General features: G+C 38.2%; 1 protein-coding gene across 3 annotated transcripts; it reads left to right on the top strand.

The window, feature by feature from the left end:
- Positions 1-1,235: 1,235 nt before the first annotated feature.
- LOC108943248 (ATP-dependent RNA helicase DEAH13) lies at positions 1,236-15,700 on the top strand. 3 transcript variants are annotated; one of them, XM_070178046.1, is made up of 13 exons: positions 1,236-1,549; positions 1,673-1,745; positions 1,825-1,899; positions 2,004-2,053; positions 2,149-2,209; positions 2,291-2,686; positions 2,816-3,061; positions 3,199-3,429; positions 10,164-10,277; positions 10,469-11,698; positions 12,092-13,684; positions 14,149-14,245; positions 15,413-15,700. In XM_070178046.1, the coding sequence occupies exons 1-11, from the start codon at positions 1,506-1,508 to the stop codon at positions 13,571-13,573; spliced, it is 4,002 nt and encodes a 1,333-aa protein (XP_070034147.1). In that variant the 5' UTR covers positions 1,236-1,505; the 3' UTR covers positions 13,574-13,684; positions 14,149-14,245; positions 15,413-15,700. The 3 variants fall into 3 exon arrangements, with proteins under 3 accessions (XP_070034147.1, XP_070034146.1, XP_070034148.1); XM_070178045.1 differs by having other exon boundaries at positions 12,092-13,689; XM_070178047.1 differs by lacking the exons at positions 1,236-1,549; positions 1,673-1,745 and having other exon boundaries at positions 1,822-1,899; positions 2,153-2,209; positions 12,092-13,689.
- The last annotated feature ends 672 nt before the right edge of the window (positions 15,701-16,372 follow it).

Raw genomic sequence — 16,372 nt, 5'->3', positions numbered from 1 at the left:
ACAAAAGGCGTAAGTAATTAACAACATGACAATAAAGTTTAAACTTTAGAATTTCATGATAAGCACAAAGCTAAGTATTTTAGTTATAATAGATAATGACTAAAAGAAAAAATTGTTGAAAGTTAGAATTGATTTTATTGGCTTAATTTTAAAAGAACTATGCACAATTTTTTTTTAAAGCGCATAGCATCACAATATATCACTTCTGCTCCTTGCACACCCTTTATTCTATTGTTGTTTCTCTCTCACACACACTCAGTGTTCACAAGCCTCTAAACCTATAAATACAATCGTCGTCATTGGTCCCCTTCCACAAACTTCGATCCAAGACATTATCCACTGATATGATCTACAAATCTATACTTCATACCTTGATATGAGATATACGATTTTAATCATTAGCATGAGGATGAACGTACCAATGATGCCCGGGATTCATAAAATCTGCAATAGCAACAACAAAAATATGTAAAGTAACATCAAGTAACTCCAAAAATTACGCTTATAATTAAATTATTTATTTTGATCTCAAATTCATTACGACAAAGCGTGCGGATAAAACTGCAATCGAAGACAATATAAGAGCTGGATACATACGGGATCGGTATATTTGTGGAGAGTTCGGCGTTTGATAGATATATTTGAATTTTCATATCCTTAAGCCACAATAATAGAGTTCAATTACATGTGTATTTGACGCAGAGAACTCCTAAAGTATCTTAAATTCTAAGACAAGTTGTTTGTGGCTCAATTCTATCTCTATTTGACGTAGAAGAGTAATCCAAAAGTTAATTGAATTCTAACACAAATTTTTAACGGACGTCTTTGTACATTGGAATAATTTAATTTTAAAGGGTATAAAAGTCGGTCAATATTTTGAAGATATTTTTGTCGATCAACATTTAATATTCTAACATTCGTGCTCACAAATTTTTAGCGGACGTCTTTGTACATTGGAATAATTTAATTTTAAAGGGTATAAAAGTCGGTCAATATTTCGAGGATATTTTTGTCGATCAATATTTAGTATTTTAATATTCGTGCTTTTATAATAATAATAGATAGATATAGATATAGATAGATAGATAGATATAGATATAGATAGATATAAATATAGATAGATAGATAAATTAAAATTTAAAACACAAAAGGTGCTTGTAATTCACACCCACAATAATAATAAAAAGAAGAGATGTAGATTTAATTTAAATAAAAAAGAGCTTTTAAATAAAGAAGAAAAACTAAAAGAAAAACAGGAACATGCCCGAAAAAAGGTTCTGCCGCCGTCCAATCATCCCTTAGTTTTCTTCCCTGGCAACCCTCCTCGTTCCGTCTTCTTCTCCGGCGAAGAGCTTCACTTGCTTTACCCTAGAGCCGCCCTTGATTTGGATACCACGATTTATGCTTATTTTTGTCCCTTTCGCAGCCTGAGAAAGAACACAGCTAAGTTATCAATTTGCTTCAATTGCCGGCTGCAAGAGTATTATTATTTTTTAATCGTGATAATGGAGCCTAGTGCAGATATTAACCTTGATACAGACATCTGGAGGTAATTGATTTCCTAATCCACTTGCTTATTTTGCTGCTTAAACAATTGTTGTCTTTGGTTTCAGTTGAGAATATGCCTTCGTAGTTATTAACTGGAAAATATCTGGACTGCTTGTGTTAATAGTTTGAATGATCAAGATAGCAATGCAATTATATTGCCAGACAAGAAAAAGAAGAAGAAGACAGAAAAGGAACAGGTATAAACAGAAAATCAATATGTTATACATATTTGAACGTCTTCACAGATGACCGATTGCTTTAATTTTTTTATATCAGGTATCGAAAAAGCTTAAAACGAAGAATAACATTAAGTTAAGTCAATCTCAGAAAAAAAAGCTGAAGAAACTCGAGGTAAGTGCATCCAGGAATATTCATTGTTTTCTTAATTTGTTAGTACTACTTATTCTTGTCATCTATTTTTTGGACTTAGAATAATTCAGTCTTCTCAAATGTAGGAAGACAAGGAGAAATCAATCCTTTTAGCTGAAAGCATTAAGACCTTGAAGTAAGAATTCTCCTCATTTAGCTCGGACAGCTTTTCACTTTAAGTATTCAGGAATTTTTTTTTTGTTGGATAATGACAAATAATTCCCATTTCAGGAAGTACCAGATCCAAGATGATCTTTATTCACTTATGTGGTCTTCAAGGAACTTGGGTCAGGTTTGTGTAATTGTCCATATTTACTTTATATGTGACAGGTTGTTAGACTTTAGCTCTAAAATCATGCCCCGTATTCTGTAGGGTGAAACTAGTCGAGAGAAGCGTAGAAGAGAAGTGCAGTTTTCTAGGGCGGGGTTAGAAGTGCCACATAGAGATCGACCAGTCAAGAAGAGGACAGCCAACGGCCTAACTAGTGATGTCTTGGATGATTCTAACGAAATGAAGTCGAGTCCAATAGTCAATAGCAATCTTTTGCAGTCCTCCGTAGGAAAAGGTGAAGTCCAAAGTGAAGCACTCGTCACTCCAGGGTCTCCTGAAGAGTTGACTTGTCAGAGTGGACTTTTAGTTTGCGGTGGAGATGCTTCGGTGCAAAATAAGCAAGAAGAGGATAGAACTACAGAATGTTTAAAGTCAGATTATCAGCAAGATCATCTATCAATTTGTGATTGTCATAACGAAGAACAGAGGAAATCAACGGTATTGCTTCACTCTCAGTTTATACAGCCTTTTATTTTGTGTCAACTATATACTTGGTACCTAATTTTCGTTGAGGCTTTCTCATATGCATGCCATCCTTGTTCTGTGTGGGCACTTCATATTGAACAGGATGATATCAAGGATATTCAAAATGCCAGTTTGAGCAATAGTAGCAACTCGGCTAACTGTCTTCCTCAAAGAGCTTTAACAACTCCAACTGTGGTGCACGTTTCAAGACCAAAGGAGGTTGAAAATAAGAGGAGCGATCTGCCGATAGTCATGATGGAGCAGGAGATAATGGAAGCTATAAATGAGAACACGTGTGTAATAGTTTGTGGTGAGACAGGTTGTGGTAAGACAACCCAAGTTCCTCAGGTGAGATATTCTATTGTTCTCTATATGCTTCCTTTTCCTTCGGTTGGTAATATAGAGTTCTATTTATTTCGTTCTTCCTTAATTTTTAGTTTTGTTTTAGTGTTTTTATCTCTTGCTTTTGGTTTGGGATCTTTCAGTTCCTTTATGAAGCTGGCTATGGTTCAAATCATTCCAATGGTCGTGGTGGTATTATTGGTGTGACTCAACCACGCCGTGTTGCGGTACTTGCAACTGCCAAGCGAGTGGCATTTGAGCTTGGTTTTAGTCTTGGCAAAGAGGTTGGTTTCCAAGTTAGACATGACAGGAGGATAGGAGACAGTTGCTCCATAAAGTTCATGACTGATGGAATTCTGCTTCGGGAACTGCAGGTAAGATGTCAGTATCTATGTCTAGGTAAATTGAAATCTTCGTCCCTACCTTTTAAGTGCTTTGTATTTTGTCCTTACTATGAAAAAGGGTGCACACCATTTGACTGCTAAATATTTAAGAAAAGGTTGAGAAAATTAGAGCAATACCGTGAATAGTGAAATAATTGAAACTTTATAAATTACTTTCAAAGAAGCAACAGAGATGTTTCTATCAATTAGCTGTGTCTTGATTTCAAACTAGTTGGAGTTGGCTATATGAATCCGCTATGTTCATTCCACTCTATTCAGACCCATTTTTAATCCAATTTTGGAATATCTTAACACTATTGGCTTTTGTTTAGGAGTTAAATGTTTTGTTTTGTTTTGTTGAGAAAGGTAACAGAAAAGAAGAAAAGTGAACTAGTGACTTTAGTTGTTGAGATAATGTGGAGGGACAGTGATAACCAGTTTAATTACCAAGCAAAGGTTAAGTCGTTCAGAAGCGGGAACAATTGTAAAATCAGGATGCAGTTCAAAGCATGTTTGTGAATGCAACTATAATCCCATTATTCTTATTTTTAACCTCTTCAGTGAGAGGGGTATAGTGCTGCAGGTTGAGGTCTCATTACAAAATTGTTAATGTAATTATTTTTGGGAGAAACAATGGATTGGGCACACCTAGTCATTTTTGCAATTTGCATATTGAGCCGAATAATGTTAAATGAAAGCCTAATAATGTACAGTTCGAAATAATTTCAGTTTTATGTGAACAATTCACACATGGACATAAAACCAACTCCTAACTAAGCATGTTTAACGGGCCGGGTTGACCCGTTTTCGGACCGGCCCTGACCGGTTGTAACCCGAACCGGCCCGGACCGGTAGTTAGGGGGCCGGGTGGGCTGGGTTAGGGGGGTTGGTCCGTTTAAAAAAAAATCTGGTTAACCGGACCGGTCAAACCCAGTCAACGAAAAATACTGTTGAACCGGTTAACCGGCCCGGACCGGTTCAACGACTATAAATCTGATTTTTTTTTTTTTAAAGTCATATGACCGTTGGCCTTCAAATTTGACCGTTGCCCAAGGGATATTTTGCAAGAATAACCCTTTTTGGGCAATATTTTTTAAAAAATAACACTTTTAGTAATTACTTATTTAGCCCTTTGAAAAACTATAAATACACCCCCCCTCTTCTTCATTTCTTCACTCATCTCTCATTTCTCAAACTCAAATTCTCAATTCAAGTTAAATCATGCCCCGTGATTCTAGAGTGCGCTCATATGTTTGGGAACACTTTGAGGTGGTAGAAGAAAATGAAGAAGTTCACAAAATAAAGTGCAAGAACTGTGGTCGAGTCTTAAATCTTTGTCAAAAGTGGGAGGGCACAGGCTGTTTAAGGAGGTATATGAAGAGTTGTCTTGAGCGTTCTCCAGAAATTCGTATTTAAGATTTTAAGTTGATTTGAGACAATTTGTATTATTTTAAAACTATTAGACGTATTATGCTTAATATTTTAGTTTGTTAGATTAATTTGAAGTATTATTATGCAATGATAAGTGCAAGTTTGAACTTTAATTTGAAGTATTAAATATAAACTTTAATTTGCAAGTTTGAACTTGCAAATTATAAGTGCAATTTTTTTTCCATCTTCATTGTATTCTATTATCTTAAATTCTTAAGGAAATATTCAAAATTTCAAATATAAAGCCTTTGCATCCTTTTATTCAAACACTCTTTTTATAAGATTATTTTTTTGTTTTATATTTTTACTTTATATTAATATAAATTACGATAGTTATACAAAATACAAAAAAATAAAATAAAAAAGAAAAATAACACTAACCCGGCCCGGCCCCTTGGACCCGTAACCCTTCCGGTTCATTTTTTACCCGGATGGACCCGGGCCCATTAAGCCCGGTATTGAAAAACCCGTAACCAGGCCGGATTGGAAACCGACCGATCACCTTTTTTCCCAACGCGGACCGGCCCGACCCACCCGTTAAGCACCCATACTCCTAACTAATCCTTGATGCTTTACTATAAACAATAGGATGACTATATGTAACAAAATTCCTTTCTGTGTCATTAAAAGAAAAGGATTAAGGTTCCAAAATATTCGGACTCTCCTGAATGAAGTTGTTGTTTGGTAGGGGGGAGTTGGGGGTCAAAGAGCCCTCCCTACCCCTTTGGCGATCATAGTGAGGGTCATATATCAGTATATTTAAGGAGGATTTTTTTGCGCAAGGAAAAAAGATCCTTTCATGCTTTTGTCGTTGTGGTTCTGTTGCTTTCCAGTACTTCAGTGCCAAACTGAACCAACTTCGTTGTTTCACTGGTGCAATGCCACTTTACATGAGATATTCAATCCATGCTCCTTTTTGTCCATTATAGATGGTTCCGTCTGGTTTTCCTTTATTCTTTATCAATTTGTGTTTAATGAGCATCAAGTTTTAAACTCAAGCGTTGCTCGACCTTGCTTTTCAGACATGAGTTAAAATTCTAATTGCATAAACAGGTATATGTGGGAGTTATTTTTTGACAGGTAAATGACTTTATTAAATTTTTTGGTATATGCTCTATGGAGTTAGAACCAAACAGTTTGTTAGTTTACAGATATGTATAGTGTAGTCTTGTCCCACATTGGAAGAGGAGTAATATCTCATTGTAGTGTATAGCTATAAATAGGGACCTCTTGTATTGTATTTATTATCTAATATCAATAACATATTTTCTCCCGTGCCTTCTCACATGGTATCAGAGCATTAGTGAGAAACCCGTCGTTGTGCATCATTCCAGCGACTTCCGGGAAGAAAGACCTCTTCGCCGTGCAATTTTCCGGCGACTTAGAAGGCTGTCCGTAAGCAAATCACTTTATGTTGGTGTTGTGCAAAAAAACCAACACCACCACAAGACTCAGGCTCCGGCGACCAAACCCCAGTCAACCCCACCGGAAAACACACGTCCACGCGTCCTCACGTGCTTGGAAAAGAAATTTTTTTCCGGCGAGATCTGACCCACGCACCGGCGCGTGAGCACTGTTCCGGCCAGATTTTGAAAAAGCTCCAGTTGGACAGTAGAATCGCCTGGTAATTCTGATCCTACACTCACTGGTTTTGTTTCATTCCGACCACTTTGAGTTTTTCCGTCAGCTACAGTAGATTCCGTCGTGAACGGTGTTCCAAAAGTCACAATGGCCAATGGGTCTCAAACCATGGCAACTGCAATAGGTCAAGCAAGCCCACTTCCTTCCTTACCTTTAGATTCAGTCCTTTATGTTCCCAATAGTCCTTTTAATCTCATAGCTGTTAGTCGCTTAGCCAAATCACTTAAATGCGCTGTTTTTTTTCTTGATGATCATGTTTTTATACAGGAACGCAGTACGAGGCGGATCATTGGTATCGAGCGTGAATCAAACGGACTTTATTACCTTATCCTTGCTAAATTACATGGACTCACATCTTGTCTTCCTTCTATAACTTGTCTTGTTACTGATTCACCAGATTTATTACATAAACGGTTAGGACATCCCAGTTTGTCAAAACTTCAGAAAATGGTATCTGGTTTATCTCACTTGTCAGCTCTAGAGTGTGAGTCATGTCAGCTCGGTAAGCATACTCGCTCCCATTTCCTCGGCGTCTTGATAATCGAGCAGAGTCACATTTTACTTTAGTCCATTCAGATGTTTGGGGTCCTAGTCGGGTCAGTTCCACCTTGGGATTCCGCTACTTTGTCAGTTTCATTGATGATTATTCCAGGCGCACTTGGATATTTTTGATAAAAAATCGATATGAGCTGTTTTCTATTTTCCAGACCTTCCACGTTGAAATTCAAAATCAATTTGGGGTTTCTGTTCGCACATTTCGTAGTGATAATGCCCGAGAGTATTTGTCTTCCCCATTTCAGTAGTTTATGAAATCTCATGGGATTATTCATCAAGCATCTTGTCCGTACACATCTCAACAAAATGGGGTAGCTGAAAGAAAGAATGGACATCTTATTGATACTGCTCGTACCCTACTCATACTATCTCATGCTCCGTTGCGTTTTGGGGGGATGCAGTTCTTACATCTTACTATCTTATTAATCGTATGCCATCTTCAGCTATCCAGAACCAAGTTCCATTCTCTGTCATGTTTCCCCACTTACCTTTGTTTTCTCTTCCACCTCGTATCTTTGGAAGCACTTATTTTGTCCATAACCTTATTCCAGAAACAGATAAGTTAGCTCCTCGTGCTCTTAAGTGCGTATTTCTGGGTTTCTCGAGAACACAAAAGGGGTATCGATGCTACTCTCCTGACCTCCAGCGGTACCTTATGTCTGTTGATGTTACCTTCTTTGAAACCCAATCATATTTCACAGGTTCATGTCATCACTTAGATATTTCTGAGGTACTACCGGTTTCATCTTTTGGAGATTCAGTCACTCCAGCTCCACCACCTATAGCTCCAGTTCCACCACCTACAGCTCCAATTGTAGCTCCACCACCTATAGCTCCAGTTCCTCCACATAATCCAGTTCAACCTTCTGCAGCTCCACCACTCTTGACTTATAATCGTCGTCCACATCCAGCATCAGGCCCAGGTGATTCACGCCCTGCATCAGATTCTGCATCTACTGCGGACTTGTCTCCTCTTAGTCAACCAATTGCACTCCGCAAAGGTGTACGATCCACACTTAATCCTAATCCCCACTATGTCGGTTTAAGTTATCATCGCCTGTCGTCACCTCATTATGCTTTTATATCTTCTTTGTCCACTGTTTCTATCCCTAAGTCTACAGGTGAGGCACTATCTCATCCAGGATGGCGACATGCTATGATTGACGATATGTCTGCTTTACATGCGAGTGGCACTTGGAAGCTTGTTCTTCTTCCTGCAGGTAAGTCTACTGTTGGTTGTCGTTGGGTTTATGCAGTCAAAGTCGGCCCGGATGGCCAGGTTGATCGGCTTAAGGCTCGTCTTGTTGCAAAAGGATATACTCAGATTTTTGGGCTTGATTATAGTGATACTTTCTCTCCCGTGGCTAAAGTAGCATTTGTTCGTCTCTTTTTGTCCATGGCTGTTGTACGTCATTGGCCTCTTTATCAGTTAGACATTAAGAATGCTTTTCTCCACGATGATCTTGAGGAAGAAGTTTATATGGAGCAACCACCTGTTTTTGTTGCTCAGGGGGAGTTTAATGGTTGTGTGTGCAGATTGCGCAGGTCACTATATGGTTTGAAACAGTCCCCTCGAGCTTGGTTTGGTAAGTTCAGCACAGTTATTCAGGAGTTCGGCATGGCTCGTAGTGAGGCTGATCACTCTGTGTTTTATCGGCATTCTGCTCCTAATCTGTGTATTTATCTAGTGGTTTATGTTGATGATATTGTTATTACTGGCAATGATCAGGATGGTATTACTAATCTGAAGCAACATCTCTTTCAGCACTTCCAGACTAAGGATCTGGGCAGATTGAAGTATTTTCTAGGTATTGAGGTCGCTCAGTCTAGCTCAGGTATTGTTATTTCACAGCGGAAGTATGCCTTAGACATTCTTGAGGAGACTGGAATGATGGGTTGCAGACCTATTGACTCTCCTATGGATCTGAATGCTAAGCTTCTGCCTGGACAGGGGAGCCTCTTAGAGACCCTACGAGATATGGGAGGTTGGTTGGTAAATTGAATTACCTCACAGTGATTAGACCTGACATTTCTTTTCCGGTGAGTGTTGTAAGTCAGTTTATGGATTCTCCCTGTGATAGTCACTGGGACGCAGTTGTTCGCATTCTTCGGTATATAAAGTCAGCTCCAAGCAATAGGATTACTATTCGAGGATCGAGGTCACGAGCAGATTGTTGGGTACACAGATGCTGATTGGGCAGGATCACCTTTTGATAGACGTTCTACGTCTGGATATTGTGTTCTAGTAGGAGGTAACTTGGTCTCGTGGAAGAGCAAGAAACAGAATGTAGTTGCTCGATCTAGCGCCGAAGCCAAATATCGGGTCATGGCTATGGCGACGTGTAAGTTAGTTTGGGTCAAGCAGTTGCTCAAGGAGTTAAAGTTCGGAGAAATCAGCAAGACGGAACTAGTGTGTGATAACCAAGCTGCTCTTCATATTGCGTCAAATCCGGTGTTCCATGAGAGGACTAAACACATTGAGATCGACTGTCACTTTGTCAGAGAGAAAATACTTTCAGGAGATATTGTTACAAAGTTTGTAAAGTCGAATGATCAACTAGCAGATATTTTCACTAAGTCTCTTACTGGTTCTCGTATTAGCTACATGTGTAACAAGCTCGGTACATATGATGTGTATGCACCGGCTTGAGGGGAGTGTTAGTTTACAGATATGTATAGTGTAGTCTTGTCCCACATTGGAAAAGGAGTAATATCTCCTTGTAGTGTATAGCTATAAATAAGGACCTCTTGTATTGTATTTATTATCTAATATCAATAACATATTTTCTCCCGTGCCTTCTCACACAGTTGAATGAAATGAATTAACGATTAGTCTAGGACGACGAACATGGATCAAGAGTGTCTATCAAGGCCTTTCTCTTCTTCACTTCAGAGAGGCAATGCACCCTTTGTTTGAATGTTACTTGTTTCATAAAGATTGATTTTTTTGAAGTTATACATTCTTCTTCTTCAAAAAAAAAGAGTTACACGCGAATTTGAATTTCCTACTGTTAGTTTTCTTGAATATGTATTTGGCTAAGCAAGTTTATGTAATCTTCTTACGATCTTCTCCTCCCTGACCCTCCACTTTTATGCAGAATGATTTTCTTTTAAGGCGTTACTCGATCTTAATCTTGGATGAGGCTCATGAGAGGAGTTTGAACACTGATATACTTATCGGTATGCTTTCTCGTATAGTAAGAGAGCGTCAGGTGAGAAAATAGTTTTGCTATCTCCATAAAGTTGGTTGTCATTTCATTATTCTTAGGTGGCTTTAAAAATATTAGTGGTTACTCTCTAAGACTCCAGTTCTCCTTGACTCTCCCATCCCCCTCCTTTTCTTTAATTACTTTCCTTTGACTTCTATGCTTTTTGACGTTTTTGATTATGCGCTTTATTGCAGAGAGAATATGAGGAGCAACAGAAGAAAGTTCTTTCAGGACAAATGGTAAGCCCTGAAGAGAGAATATATCCACTGAAACTTGTGCTGATGAGTGCTACACTTCGAGTTGAGGACTTTATATCTGGGCAAAAAATTTTCCGTGATCCTCCGCCTGTAATGGAAGTCCCCACTCGCCAATACCCAGTTACTGTTCATTTCTCCAAGAGAACTGAGATGGTGGACTATGTCGGCCAAGCATATAAGAAAATATTGTCAATTCACAAGAGATTGCCACCTGGTGGTATACTTGTATTTGTGACAGGGCAAAGGGAAGTTGAATACTTGTGTCAGAAGCTGCGCAAAGCTTCTAAGGAGATAGTTGAGAGAGCTTCCAAAGTGGATAATCAGACGTCTTTGGTATCTGAAGGGAATACCATCGAGGAAAATGTTATCAAGGAGATAAGTGAGGCATTTGATGATGAAAGGAGTTCTATGACTGAGATAACTGAACGTTTTAATTCCTATGATGAGGATCACGGGGAGATCTATGAATATGAATCAGAAATTTCCTATGATTCAGCAGATGATAGTGATTTGGATGTTTATGGTGATGATGCACAGCTGTTAAACCAGAAGTCTCTGAGCTCTGATGGTATGTTAGATGTTTTAGGTGAGGAGGGAAGCCTTACATCACTGAAGGCTGCTTTTGAAGCTTTGGCTGGTAAAAGGACATCACAACCTGATTCCGGCAAACAGGAACTTGTTCCTATCAGTGAAGAAGGAGCTTCAAATGAATCTGAACCTCTCTTAAGTAAGGTTAGGAATGGGGCTAATGGAACTTGTGCTGGTCCGATGTGTGTTTTACCTCTTTATGCTATGCTTCCTGCATCTGCACAGCTTCGCGTGTTTGAAGAGGTCAAGGAAGGAGAACGCCTAGTTGTTGTTGCCACTAATGTGGCTGAAACTTCATTGACAATTCCTGGAATAAAATATGTGGTTGACACAGGGAGAGAAAAGGTCAAAAAGTACAACTCTTCCAATGGTATGGAAGCTTATGAAATACAATTTATAAGTAAGGCTTCAGCTGCTCAGCGGGCAGGAAGGGCTGGAAGAACAGGTCCTGGGCACTGTTATCGGCTTTATTCTTCTGCAGTCTTCAATGACATGTTCTTTGACTTCTCAAATGCAGAAATATTGGAAGTACCAGTTGATGGTGTTGTCCTACTTCTGAAGTCCATGCATATTGATAAGGCAAGTTTCTTGCTTGAAATAGGTTATTCTTCTTTCTGTTCCAAGACTTGATTGAAGTGATATGATCTTGGAGTATTTGCCAAAGTCACCAGCATTGAAGATGTGTTTTAATGAATTTCACACCTTTGCCTGGAGTCCTGTAGGTTGTAAATGCTGTCAGGCCCTCCCCTCCCCCCTGCCCCAAACAAAACAAGTTATTTCATAGATTGAAAAAATTATCAGCTGGTCGACTTCCTCACTCCCACCCCAATTTTTTTAAAAAAAAAGGAAACTGTCACTATTTGTCATGCTCCTTGCTTGCCTCTAGCAGATTGATTTTTCTTCTAGGTGGATCTGTATGTGTCTTGGTATATATTGATTACCACCATTAATATTTATCCTTTGTTATCTCAGGTTGCTAACTTCCCTTTCCCAACTCCTCCTGAGCCAACTGCCTTAGTTGAAGCAGAGCGTTGCTTAAAGGTTCTTGAAGCACTTGATAGCAAAGGAAGACTGACACCTTTAGGGAAGGCCATGGCACAATATCCAATGAGTCCTCGCCACTCCCGTATGCTCCTTACAGTAATCCAAATTATGCAAAAGGTGAAAGATTATTCCCGCGCAAATACAGTCTTGGCTTATGCAGTTGCAGCAGCTGCAGCTTTGAGCTTGTCAAATCCTTTCCTTATGGAGTTTGAAGGAAACTACAAAGATCCAGATGGCTTGAAACAGGATGAGAAACCAGGCGCAGTAGAAAGCGAGCGAGACTTAGGGAAAGAGGAAAGAATGAGAATAAAAAAGCTGAAAGAAACTGCTAAAGTGTCTCGTGCAAAATTTTCAAACCCCACTAGTGATGTTCTAACAGTTGCATATGCTCTACAATGTTTTGAACTTTCTGGTAAACCACTGGAATTCTGCAAGGACAACACCTTACATTTTAAAACAATGGAGGAAATGTCCAAGTTGAGGCGGCAGCTCATTAATCTTGTCTTTAACTCCAAATTATGTGATTCGCAGCAAGATTTCTCATGGCGTCACGGGACTTTGGAAGATGTAGAATGTGCTTGGTGGATTCCTTCGAACAAATGCCCTCTTCAACTGAATGAGGAGGAGATTTTGGGCCAAGCTATTTGTGCTGGCTGGGCTGACAGGGTTGCTAAACGCATTAAAAATGTTTCATCCTTATCGGAATCTGACAGAAAAGTTCATGCTGTTCAGTATCAGGCTTGCTTGGTAAAAGAAATCGTATTCCTCGGTCGACGGTCATCTATTTCAAAATCTGCCCCAGAATATTTGGTCTACACTGAACTACTGCATACAAAAAGACCATTCATCCAAGGTGCAACTAGCGTGAAAGAGAATTGGCTTGTTAAATATGCTCCATCGTTATGCAGTTTTTCTGCACCTCTCTCAGATCCAAAACCTTATTACGACCCACTGAATGACCAGGTCCTCTGTTGGGTCAGTCCAACTTTTGGTCCTCATCTATGGAAGCTCCCTCTGCATAGTTTGCCAATCGAAAATGATATGAGCCGGGTGTCAGTATTTGCTTGTTCCTTACTTGAAGGCAAAGTTCTTCCATGCCTAAAATCTGTACAAAAATTCTTGGCAGCCTCGCCAGCTAGCATTTTAAAGCCTGAGGCATCAGGTCTTAAGCGGGTTGGAAATCTTTTAAACAAGATGAGGACCAAGAAGCGAACGATTGATAGTTGTGCCATGCTAAGGAAATTGTGGGATGATAATCCTCGAGAATTGTTTTCAGAAATTTTGGATTGGTTTCAGCAGGGATTTCATGACCATTTTGAAGACCTTTGGGCAAAGATGCAACTTGAAGTATTTTTAGACCCCAAAAAACGGATTTCCAAGAAGGTCAAGAGAGAGAAAAGGAACCCATGAACTTTCTATGATTAGGAATGTTAAATGCCTTTCAGAATCTCTCTCTGCTTATTTTGGATGATATGAACTCCATTGGCATGTTCTCACAGGCATAATATCTCTTTCCAAAATGTGAGGTAGTCTCCTGCCTTTCCTTTTCTCACTCTCGCACCGGGCAAAGGGGATTTTAGTCAGTTCTTCCTTTGATTAATATTTTTGCATACTATGATTTCTAGTGAGGACCAACTAAAATAATGATAAGAACTCTTACTTTGGGCAGAGTTTAAAACCTTGCGCCATGCTCTCGGGGATTTCTCGGTTATAAAAAAGATTTTTATTTTTTTATTTGTATGAAATGGTCCTATAGTAGAATATATCATTCATAACCTACTTGAAATCACTAGAATAGGTGATCATATTATCAAAACCTAACCAACAGTAGTAAAATGAACTTGCTGCTTGAACTCATTGATAAACTGAACGGTTACACGTATATATAGTGAATTGTTGGTTATTACTATTGTTTCAATGGATGTTTACTTGAAGCTTTCAAATGCTAAACATTGCATAACTTACTTGCCTCTTATGTTCCATAGGAGCGCACCAGAGGATGCGATACAAAAATTTAATGGAGCAGTTATCGGGAAGCAGAAGGTTCGTCTTTCCTGGGGTCGAAATTCAGCAAACAAGCAGGTATTTACCAAAATGGTAAAATGTGATTTCTGAAAAGCTTTTACTTCAGATACTAAGTATCTTGTGCCAACATCTGTTTCGTGGAGTCTCCATATTTGCTGTAAAGTTTTCATAAGTTCTCTATTTTGAACAAAATGAGAAGAAGGGCAACAATGCTTCCCGGAAAATCCTACTAGTGTTCTGCTTTTGTATGCTGATGAAAGCCCCCTTGCATCGTGCATCTCTAATAAGCCACTTGCCAAGAAAGTAAAATGCGGAGAAGTTGACATATCTATGCTTTTGTTCATGTGTGGTTCCCATAATATTTATTTACATACTCAGTTTGCAGAAATATGTAATCCAATTGATTACTGTTGCAGCAACTACAAATATTATTAGGCTGATGTTTCAATAGCCTTGGAACTTTAAGCAATTCACCTGATATATTATATTCTTAATGGTGTACCTAAACGAATTAAAAATTTATTTTCTGTGTTACCTTTCATTATTGATTACATTAGATGCTTTCTTCTACAATCTTTCTCACTGGTTCTGGAGGATGTTCTGTAAAATAACATACTTATTTGTATTACTATAAGGGGTCGTGTGGTTGCATTACTAAAATGTGATATTACCTGTATAAAACTCTACATTAGTAATACAATGTCTGATTACCTTTTGAAACTTGCATAAGATTCAGCATTATATAATACTATATATTGTTTGGTTGGCTTTTTTGTTGCCAGCTTAACTAACACCTGCATAAGTTATGCAGAAATCTATGTATTATTTTAGGCGGGATAGGTGGAATAAGAATACGGGAATTAGTAATACATGGAAGTGACCGAAATAACCCTCATGTATTAAACTTAACACATATTTGTAATCTCTCCAATACAACTCATGCGTTATTAATTTTTGCATTTCAATCCCAGCATACGGATCCCTATATTTTAATTCGTGCACTATTAATCTCCATAACTTGTCTCAAAACCAAGTTGGCCCCTTTCTGTTTCTTGGTTTTTTCCACTATTATATAATTGGAACTTTTAGAGCTTCAAAGTGACAATTTATGCATCTTATGCTCTTTATTAATAGTTGGCCTATATTTTTGGATTTTAGATTCCATGAAGGTTCTTCATAAAACGTCTGTATATTCAACTTATGTTTACTCTGTTATTATGGAAGGCAAAATTATGGGGGGTACGGATATGATGCATCGCAAAGTCAAGATTCTAGCATGTATGCTGCTGGAGCAGCTTATGGGGCATCTTCTAATGGCTACGGCAATCACCAGCAGCAAGCCAGTTAGCTAGCTGAACTATAGTCTGAGTGTGCTATTTAGTTAGAGTTTGGCAAACTCTTTTAATTTATTTTTGGTGTGTTATATAAATATATTTACTGGTTATATGTATTATGAGGATTTGTAGCTGTATTGCCTTTATGATTTGATGAGTGGTGAACTTATTTGTCTCATGTTTCTCTTACCTTCTCTCTTATTTGTCTCTGTTCAGCATTTTATCTTTGATCGACTTCATAAAATGTACAGAGTAGGATCAAACAATGAGTAATGGCAAACACAAATTTTAACACAGAGGTGGCTTTTGTTTCGAAAATAAGTTGATTTTTTTTCCCGGGTGTTGGAAGTTATGTTATTAATGCGTTTGCCATGGATATTGAACTCAAGCTGCAATTCTCTTTTTTTCTTCTCTTTTTTGGAAGAGGAGTTAAGGCCAATATATGAATACACCAATGACCTCACTGAACAAGACTAAATCGTTCCATCTTTGGTTTTTTTTTCCTTTCTAAATTGAAATAAAAAATTATTTTTTAAAGTCCTGACGGTAGTTTCAGCTTAGTATAATGACATTTTTCATTGAAGAAGATGATTCCTTAGAAGATTTGCTGAGGAGAATTCCTTAGGGTAAGATAGATAAAATCTTTTTCATATGGACTTTGGTGGGTTATAGTTGTCTTTAGTTGTAGAGAACAAAGCAATACACCATAATTAGGAAGACAAAGTAAGAAAGGAAATAGATGTCCAACTAAAACTAGAAAATTTCTGTTATATCCAAAAGGAAAATTAAGCAAACTATCCAGACGGTTGATTCCTTTTAACTTGTCAGTAGTCATATAACTCTAAGCAGC

This window comes from Nicotiana tomentosiformis, chromosome 6 (assembly GCF_000390325.3).
Source record: "Nicotiana tomentosiformis chromosome 6, ASM39032v3, whole genome shotgun sequence".
NCBI lineage: Eukaryota > Viridiplantae > Streptophyta > Magnoliopsida > Solanales > Solanaceae > Nicotiana > Nicotiana tomentosiformis.
This window is presented reverse-complemented; position numbering and strand designations above follow the sequence as displayed.

Coding starts and splice junctions, on each gene's coding strand:
- LOC108943248 (XM_070178046.1), top strand. CDS start 1,506: ATGGAGCCTAGTGCAGATATTAACCTTGATACAGACATCTGGAG. Junction 1,900..2,003: donor AAAAGCTGAAGAAACTCGAG/GTAAGTGCATCC, acceptor TCTCAAATGTAG/GAAGACAAGGAGAAATCAAT. Junction 2,210..2,290: donor CTTCAAGGAACTTGGGTCAG/GTTTGTGTAATT, acceptor CGTATTCTGTAG/GGTGAAACTAGTCGAGAGAA.